This window comes from Parasteatoda tepidariorum, chromosome 5 (genome assembly GCF_043381705.1).
Source record: "Parasteatoda tepidariorum isolate YZ-2023 chromosome 5, CAS_Ptep_4.0, whole genome shotgun sequence".
Classification (NCBI taxonomy): Eukaryota; Metazoa; Arthropoda; class Arachnida; order Araneae; family Theridiidae; genus Parasteatoda; species Parasteatoda tepidariorum.
Window position 1 is genome coordinate 181,109 of NC_092208.1, and position 10,154 is coordinate 191,262.

A 10,154-nucleotide genomic window follows, 5' to 3' on the forward strand; every position below is an offset into this window, starting at 1 on the left:
TGCTATCCACAAAAAATATTGTTATGTGTGTAATATAAAAAATATTATTACGCAAGGCACGGGAACGAACTTTTCGCTCACTCTATCCGGGAGTTCACTATAACGAGGTTTGACTGTATTACTTTTCGTAGACTTCTCTTTTTTAGTTATCATCGGTCTCAGACCAAGATCTATTTTCGAGCGGGTGTTTTTTTTTTCTTCACGTATAGAGCAATAACATGATCGCCAAACGATCGGGGGAAGAAAAAAAAACCAGTCATGCTCGCCAAGGTATTTGAAGAGAAGAAAAAAAAAGGAAACAAAACAGAGAACGGCAACCCTGCCTTCAGAGAGAGAGAGAAAAAGTACAGGTAGAAAAAGAACAGTGCGAGGCGTTCCCCGCCATGCAGGACACAACAACAGGTTATATTCTCATTTGTTTTCCTGTTTTCAAACGTTTCGGCTGCGTGCAATCACTGCCTCTGTGTGATAACATTTCTCTCCTGCGACTGCGCTTATTTCTTATCACCGTTCTGTTGGGATACAAAAACCCCGATGTATCATCATCTCATCCTACAAAGATACATCTCTAGGTGATATCTCTAGAGTGGAATAATTCGAATTATTTTTTTCCGCACCTGGACGCTTTATCTTTTCATCCGAAAGAATATTCGCTCGTGCTTCGTGAAAAAGTTGTTCTGACTTCTCCTTCTTCGCTTTGTGTGTTCTTTTTGAAGTTTGAAAAAAGAAAACGATTTTTTTTTTCAACTTTGAAGTTGTTGGATGGCATGTGTTTTTTTTTAAAGTTTGACCAAACGAAGATTTGTTTCATTTCTTGTGCTTAATTGAATTTTCGTATTCTGAAAATTGTGTGAAAATCGGTTTCGGGGATACAACAGAAAATGTTGTTGAGCTGATAGAGAGTTTAAGAACGAACCTTTTTTCATTGAAAAGCAATGGAAATTATATCCATGACGAATCCCTTCACTACGAGCAACATGAAGAACAAGTGGTGCAAACTTTGGAATAAGAAATCTGTGACTATCACCGAATACGACCCCATCTATAAAGTGACTTATTTGGGGAACGTGATTACTCAGTGGGCCAAAGGGGACGGCTGCACGGACAAACCACTGGCCACCCTCTGGAAAAACTATTGTGCCAACGTCAAACACGACATTACCATGAAGATTACGGTTAGCAATTCCGGACTCAAAGCTACCACGAAAGAACACGGATTGACTGAATACTGGTCAAATAGAATAACCTACTGCGCGGCCCCTCCTCACTACCCTAAAGTCTTCTGCTGGGTGTACAGGCACGAGGGCCGCCGCATGAAACAGGAGCTCAGGTGCCACGCTGTTCTATGTGATAAAGACGACCGGGCCAAGTTAATGGCCGCACAGTTGAATGAGAGGCTGACGCAGGCCCTACAGGAGTTCCGGCGGGAGAAATTCAGCCGGCAGAAAGCGAGGCTGTCCCTCGCTAACTCCTGCTACGACAATCCCACACTTCCCCGCCGGAAGTTGCTCCTGAGCACAGGCTCCACCAACTTCAGACCTCCGTTGGAACGTTCGAAGAGTGCCCCCAAACTGACTGCCATCGACGAAATCGAAGAGGAAGAAGAAGAAGACATCATTCCGTACGACGACGATTTCGATGATGAGTTGTTCCTGAGCGGTTCCCTCACTTCCGAGATCGAATCGAATTCTGACATAGTGCCAGACGATGTGGATTCTCTTTCGGATCATTATCTATCGAACAGTCAGGAATCGGACTTTTTCGATTCGAACTGTTGTGTGGATGATATGCCCAATCCGAGACATCGGAGGACTCAGTTTTTAAAAATGATCGGGGAGACTGTTGACGAGGAAGACAATGTCTCTGACGAGTCAGGTTATTCGGAGGAGAAGCTCTCGTTTAAAGAGGACAGTCTGGCCTCTTATAAAATGTGATCCAACTTTCATTCCAAATGTAGAACAACAGCTGAGGTAAAAATGGTAGAAACAAAATAATTATTTACAAAAATAACTTGATGTTGTAAAAATATTTCTATCAAAAAAAAAAATTTAAACTTATTAAATTATATTTTTAAAGGTAACACTATTATTTTTGCATAACATATTTTAGTGAATTATCTGTGTGCAATGAATAGACCAGGGTGCGTAGTGTTTTTGAAAAGTGATTATAGGTGCTTATTTTTGATTTACGTTTTTAAAAGCCCTTAAAGGTGCTTTTTTTTTTATTCGGAGTTTGTAAAAAGTGCTTAATTTTCTATTTTTTAAAAATAGATTTTTTTTCTTCACCGTATCGATTGTAGTTCTAAATTACAAATAATGGTATGATTTTTCACAATTTTTTCTGCAATATTTATCAGAAATTAGTTATTTTATCATGATTAGGAGAAGTTTTTGAATTTTTTTTTTTTTTTGATTTTATGTTTATAAATAAGAACTTTAAATGATAGAAAAAAATAATTTTTATTACTGCACAGATCCAAATTATGATTTCCTTTTGGAAAATGATTAAAAATATTTTTTGAGTGCTTAAAAGGTGCTTATTTTTTGTTGAAAAATCTGGCTACGCACCCTGATAGACTTAATGAATAGATTTAAAGTAATTACTTTATAATAAACATAGTTTTCAAAACAACAAATATTTTTAAAGTAATTACTTTATAATAAACATAGTTTTCTAGAGAAGAATTATTTTTAAAGTAATTACTTTATAATAAACACAGTTTTCTAGAGAAGAATTATTTTTAAAGTAATTACTTTATAACAAACATAGTTTTCAAAACAACAAATATTTTTAAAGTAATTACTTTATAATGAACATAGTTTTCTAAAGAACAAATACTTTTAGAATAATTACTTTACAACTAACGTAGTTTTCTAAAGAAAAATTATTTTTCTTTAATAGACATATATCAAAGTAATTACTTTATAACAAATGTAGTTTTCTAAAGAAGAATTATTTTTTAATAATTGATATAAAATAAATATATTTCTAAAAATCGAATATTTTACTTTATGTGATAAAACTACCTTTTTGCTATAATTTTTAAATGAGTAAAAATATGTTCTTTTTTATTATTTTTTTTAATATGAAACGATTCTAAAAAAAAAATTATACTGGAAGAATATAATCGCATTTTAAAAAATATTTGCTCACTGATTCTGATTATCATTGTTTTAAAATTGCAACAATAACTATTTTATCGTTCGTTTTTTTTGGAAATTTGGTATAATTTTTTTTAACATTTGTGTACTAACTATTACTAAATTAACGTCTTTATTTAGAATTGAATTTTAATTTTTATTATAAATGTTTAAATTAATCTTTTTTTTTAAATTTAAATTTATAAATAGTTAAATTTTTTTAAATGTTGAAATTACAAATGCTTTGCTTATTAAAAATATTACTAGAAAAATATGAATGTTCAATTTTGAATTTGAATCTATATTTAAATAATAATTGTTTAAGTAATCTTGTTTATTTTTATTTATTTATTATTTTTTGACAATAATTATTTGAGATTTTTGTGGTTTAAATGTTTCTAAATTATAAATGTTTCTAAAGTAAAAAATACTCTTCATTTGAATCAAACCTTTCATTTGTGTTATGAGTTTATTTTAATTTTTTCGTTTTGATGATAAGTATTTTAAATAATAAGTTTTTTTAAAACTAAACTGTTACATAAAAAAAATTGAAAATTTCCTATTTTGAGTTTAAAAAAAATTTTTTAGTCATAAATGTTCATTTTAACCTTATTAATTTTTTTTATTCTGATGACAAATATTTGAACTTTTATAGACATTAAAATTATAAATAAATAAAATTAAATCAAATATTGGAACGTTTTTATTTTTAGTTGAATTTTTATTTTGGTCATAAAATTTTATCTTAACTTAAATTTAGATGATAAAAAAATGTATTTCGTTGATGAATAAAATTTTATAAACAATGATATTACAATTATTGTTTTTTTTTAATAATTATATTCTTTCAATTATATTCTTCCAATTTATTCTTTAAATCTACTTTTATAGTTATTGAAATGGCTTACCAATCAAGAATTTCTTCATGTATTTTGATTCTGTATAAGTTTGTTTTTAAATAAATAAATACTTTTAATGTGCCAAAAGTTGAAATTCATATAACATTTTGTGATCATTTCATTTCCTAATAGAAGATTTCTTACAAATTTAGATCTGAATCTGATTTTTTAAAGCCTATTAGAAATTTAATTTAAAAAATGATTATTTGAATTAAAATGCTTTCGAATATGTTTCATTCACGCATTTATTAAATTCAATTTATTCTCTCACTATAAAATTCAGTTAGGGTACTTATTTATTTTCATGAACTATATTTAAAAATTCAAAAAAATATCGCCATTTTTTTAGAATGAACATTCATTTAAAAGTTTTTATAATTTTTTTAACTTAAGTGACTATGATTTCATATGAATTTTAATAGAATATAAATTTTAATATTTATAATTATTTAATATTCTGAAATTCTAATTCTATTAAAATTCTAAAAAATTATCGTCCTTTTTTTAGAACAGACATTCATTTGAAAGTTTTTAAAATTTTGAATTTAATTTTTTTAACTCAAGTGACCATGATTTCATATGAATTTTAATAGAATATAAACTTTAATATTTATAATTATTTAATATTATAATTTTTAAATCTCCTATTGACTGTTTGATAGAAATCTTGCTTTGAAAATAATTTTAAAACTTTTAATACATAGTTCAAAGTTTTTGCTTAGTTTTTATTCTCATGAAACTATCGGAATTGGCACAGTTAGAAGAAAATAAAAATGTTACTTATTATTCGTATTGTTAATAATCTGTTCTTTTATATGAAATGATTACAAATCAATGCAATTTTGAGATACTATCAAAGAATATGTTTCAACGTTTATTATAAACATTCCTTTTGAATGATGAAGTGTTTTTATATATATCTGAAATTCATTCCAAAAAAAAAATGTGAAGGAAAAAAAAAACTGTTAATCATTGTATTATATCATCTTTCACCAAAGATCATTTTAATAAAACTGTACTTTTTTTGATTTCTTTCTTTCTTTTACAAAACTCATTTATTTTACATTTTTCTTTTCTATTTTGATTTAAAAAGATTCTTCCGGGTTTTGTATAATGAGGGTAGGGTAAACCAACCAGTAAAGGAACATTTCACGTATATTGATTAAAAAAAGGAATTTGAAAGTATTTCTTTAGATTGATTGGTAACAATAGCTTACTGCCAAACAATAGGAAATCATCTAGCAATGTTTTGGATTACCTGGTCAAATAGACTTCTCTGGAAAAATTTAATGAATTTGTTACTATCTCTGCAACACCTTGTTTCTTTGAAAAAATTATATGGTGAGTGTTTGTATTTATATGTTTGAAGTGGAATTAATTGCATGTCATAGTTTTATTTTCAAAATATAGATAATCAAAGAGAATTCAAAATATAGATATTGAAGTTAAGTTTTACTTTTTTTTAAAGCATCATAGCATAATAAAGTACTGAGATAAGGGGTGTTTATTCACTGGATCACCAAACGATGAAAAACCAGTGAAGGAACAAGTGTTCCTTTACTGGGTTTTTTTNACTCCTGCATTACCGCATCGAAAGTATGTTAAAAATACGAAAAACAACTTCTAACCAGTGAGGGAACAGGCATGTTCCTTTACTGGGCATAGCTTTCCCAGTGAATGAACAGTATGTTTTAATATGTTGACACTTTACTTTTCAATTCATGATTACAAAATAAAGTTAACATTTTCCAAGAATTTTCATATAATATAATTTCAAGAATAGGCTTGTTTTTAAATATTTGTATGGCTTATAAATTCATAAACAGCATTAAAAAATAACCAAAATGAAGTGTTCCTTTGCTGGGTGTTCTTTCACTGGTTAGAGCTGTTCCTTCACTTGGTCTTCTTACTACTTGTTATTTGAACCTTTAAAACTTTAAGACAATATTATGTAAGTTCTCTACAATTTTTTTCACATAATTTGCAATTAGTAACAAATATGTTGACACTGTCATCTAACTAAAATTACGAATTTCGAAATTAATATGATTTTTTAAAAGGCAAGCGAAGCTTAAGTGTTCCTTCACTGGTTAGTTTACCCTCTCTGCAAAGTCATAAGAAAGCATGGAAAGCCATGAATTTCGGTATTGAACAAAATTTGTCATGAAGTGTCATGGTTTTAACTATTTAAAAAAAAAAATAATCCTGAAATGTCATGGATTTAGGTCGCCGAAAAATCTAAATTTTTAAAATAGAATTTAACCCCCTCCCCCAATTTCATGGTGTTCCGAATATTTGAATTTGTAACAAAATCCCCACTCACAGTAATATTTTATTTAAAAAATAAAAAACTTTTTTTATCATGTTCTTTAAAAATTAGGGTGTTTTTCAAAAAATGAAAAGAAAAAAACATCATTTCTAGAGAGAAGTATCTTTTAAATTTCTGTGATTTCAGAATTTTTGTTATTATTACTTTTTTATTTTATTTTATCAATTTAAAATTCTAGTTGAAGTAAGCCTGTCATTGGCGAATTTTTTTTATTCTGAAATAAGAACAAAAAAATCAGGAGTATTTCTTCTTTCCTTTCCGATTGAACAAGAAAAGTATTGATGGAATATAATTCTGCAGAAAAAAATAAATGTATTTTCTATTGTATTTTTTTCCAGCTATTTTCCTGCTTCAACTCTGTTTTTTAAATTTAAAATCTTTAAATATGAAGATGCATAGTATAACAGTTTTGTTTATACCTATCATTTCAATGACTGTTATTATAATGCTTTTTTGAATGTATTGTTGTACAGGGAAAATAGTAACATCGTTAGGTCATGAAAAATTCTTGGAGTTAGTTATGGAAAGTCACAAATGTGAAAATGTAGCAGATACCCTGTATAGTACGAAAATTATTCTTCAAAAGATATTTTTTGCACTCATTTTATTTTATTTTCAGAGTATTTAAGGGGGGACCCCACCCTGAGAAGGTAAAATATTAACGTTTTTCTTGAATTTTTTTAAGTAATAGAGACAATGCAGAGACTCCTTGTTTTTTTATTATGTTATTTAGCTACAGTCTATTTAAAAAAAATTTCTTTTACAAAATAATAAAAAATAAGTTGGTGGTAGCTCCGTGTGTGGCTGGTCATCAAAAAATAGCACCTCGCTGGCCTCATGGATTTAGAAGTCCTGAAACATAGGAAAACGATTTTGTTTTGATTTTCTGAAAAGTAAAGACATTATCTAAAAAGTAGCATAGCGGTTTTTTGATATTCGCAAAATTACCAAAATGGCGGCAACTTGAAGAAAAATTTAAGTTTTTCATTAAAAAAATATTCATTAAAATACTAATATAAAATCGAAATATAAAAAATATCAAAAAAATCCTATGCTACTTACTAAAGAATATATTTTTACGTAATTTAAAATAAAGAACAGCTTATTTCGTTGTATCATGAGATCATGAGAAAAACGTTAGGCCAGGTCAAAAAACATCGTTTTGAGAAAAGTTTAAAGTTTTTACTTATGGTAGGGGAAAACGTTTAATTTCATAATGGTCGATAAATGAAATGCCTACAATAAGTTTCTATATGCAGTCAACAGAATGGATGAGACACAAAGAGAATGTCGCCCCTCCTAATCCGGCATAGCGAGGACTCTCTATTTTCCGGTATAACTTCCAAACGAAGTTAGGTACCGAGAAATCGTTTTAGACAGACATTAAGAAGGGTACAAAGATTCGAAAAATGCAAAAAAAAATTTTTCGAATTTTTGAAATATTCAGGGTGGGGTTCCTTCTTAAATAAGTATCACTGTTAAGGGTTGTAAGACTCATTTATAATTTGAAACTATTTAGAGATTTCTTCGGAAAAAAAATCGTTTTTTTTCCCGCGCACAGGAAAACATAAAAAATTATAAATGCATATCGGCTGGATTTTCCAGTAGACTACTAGATTTTGCCAGTTTCTACTGGTTTAATTAAAATTCTCCTGGTTTTTGTACATTTTAGAAAATTCCCTAAAATTGAATAAGTTTCCTAAAAAATCCCTATTGAAAAATCCCTACAGATTATTGCTTGTATATTTAAATAAGTATTAATATTACAAAATGAAGCGAACCTCATTTATAGAAATCAGTTCAAAACGTATTTTTTTTGTTCTAAAATGTTCAGTTCATTTTTTGTTCAGAAATTAATCTAAAAAAATCTCTTCGCTATCTTTGACGAATTAAATGCCTATTCATATTCGAAATTTCGAGTAAACATGAATACATAACATTTCAAGTATATTTAATATGAAATCATAATTGGAAAATAGTGCAGTTTTTCTATTTTGATGTCTATAAAAATACCTAAAATTCCGTGTGTATAAAATTTATTGTACATCATGCAACAATTATGGTGAAATTTACATTTCCTAAAATCTTCTGGATATTTTCTTTTTTGTAATGGTAGATTATGAACATTTACAGCAGAAAACAAGTAAAAAGAAGAAACACACAGTACAACAACGGAGTTTATTGACAGATTTAAATTTCAGTAATTCTAAAGAGATTTTTTTGGAACGCCTTCCAATGAGGTTGTCGATTCGAATTCCGCACCTGGCTCGCGCCGACCGCAGTGCTGATGTAAAATATCCTCAGTGGTAGACGGAGCACGGGTTAGAGTTTCTTGTCGTCAGGCTATCCGTGGGAGGCTCTCGTGGTTTCCCCCTCCATGCAACGCCAATGCCGGTTAGTTCCATCAAAAAAGTCCTCCGCGAAGGCAAATTTCTCCCAATACTTGGTTCAAGAGTTCCCTTGTCTTCTGGGTTAGGTTCAAAATTTCATGAACATGAGTGGTCGTCCATCCAAAAACGTTCGGACGTCCAAAACGACGGAGTTGAACGTTCGTAATCGTAAACCCTAAATTGGGTCGGCTGTTCAACGACGGTTATAAAATAAAATAAAAATGTAAGGATTTAAGTAAATATCAGTTTACATTTCAAATCAATTTTCTGTCTGTTTTTAAAATAAATAAATATTTCCTTATAGTTTATTTTGGTTTAAAGTCTGTATGACCGCTCGTGTAGTTAATTTATTTTTAAAAAGGATTTCTGTTATCTTAATTTTGTCAGATAAACTAGTACACCAATACATTATCTAAACATATATTATCATAAGTTTATTGCATGCTTTTTAGAAATAAAATTCAATACTTAGATAATAATTGCGGACACACATTATTTATTACAAACAGAATTTACTTGTTAAATTCTGATCTCACTGGTTTTCATTACGATTAGTTTTTTTAGAATGTTTATTATTTGGTTTTAAATATTAGTTTTGTGTTACGTTTTCGTATACTAAAAATATTAAACAATTGAATAAAAATTTAACTAGAGATTAATATTTAACAATCGATTAAAAAAGAAATTAAACCATTAAGTTGCAATGTGAGAAAATCCTAAGCTTTTTTTTTCTTTTAACTTAAATGCAATAAGGAACTGTTTTAAAAAATGTATTCAATATTTCTTTTTTTTATTAACGAGTTTCTTCGGATGAGAGCAACGTTTTTTTTCCACTTTGGATCGCTAAGCCTGATTCAAATTTAAAAAATCCTAAAGGAATTTAATATTCAAATGTGGGAAATATTGCAGTTATTCATTTAAAATTTTATTTATGAGTGAACTATAATTGAATGAATTTTAGAAGAATTTCTAAATTATTTTTTGATATTTACACAATATTTAGCGTGAAGTTTAGATTATTTAGTAAAACCCTCTGTATTTTTCTCTTTTTCATGTTGACAGCTGTGATTTTTTTTTCTTTCTTTTAAAATTGAAGGGGGGGGGGTATTCTTTTTTTTTCTTTTAAAAAATTGACTATTGGATAGCCATCGTTGTGATAAACCAATAACGCAGAACAGTGGTTTCCAACTGGCAGCCCGTGGGCCGCATCCGGTCCGCGAAGCCTTTTTTTCTGGCCCGCGAACAAAAATATACTAGTTGTCATTTTTTTTTTGGACAATTTTCGTAAAAAATCTATATGGGTTTAAAATGCTTTTCTCGTTAATAAAACCTAATTTCTTCGGTTCTGTGAAATTTATCATACCAACGATGCAAAATAAATTATTTCTCAGATTTT

At 28.8% G+C, this 10,154-nt stretch overlaps 1 protein-coding gene across 1 annotated transcript; it reads left to right on the forward strand.

The window, feature by feature from the left end:
- Window positions 1-310: 310 nt before the first annotated feature.
- Window positions 311-5,067, forward strand: LOC107445966 (protein FAM43A-like). The gene has a single exon (XM_016060487.3). The coding sequence runs from the start codon at window positions 936-938 to the stop codon at window positions 1,932-1,934; it is 999 nt and encodes a 332-aa protein (XP_015915973.1). The 5' UTR covers window positions 311-935; the 3' UTR covers window positions 1,935-5,067.
- Window positions 5,068-10,154: the final 5,087 nt, after the last annotated feature.

Coding starts and splice junctions, on each gene's coding strand:
- LOC107445966 (XM_016060487.3), top strand. CDS start 936: ATGGAAATTATATCCATGACGAATCCCTTCACTACGAGCAACATGAAG.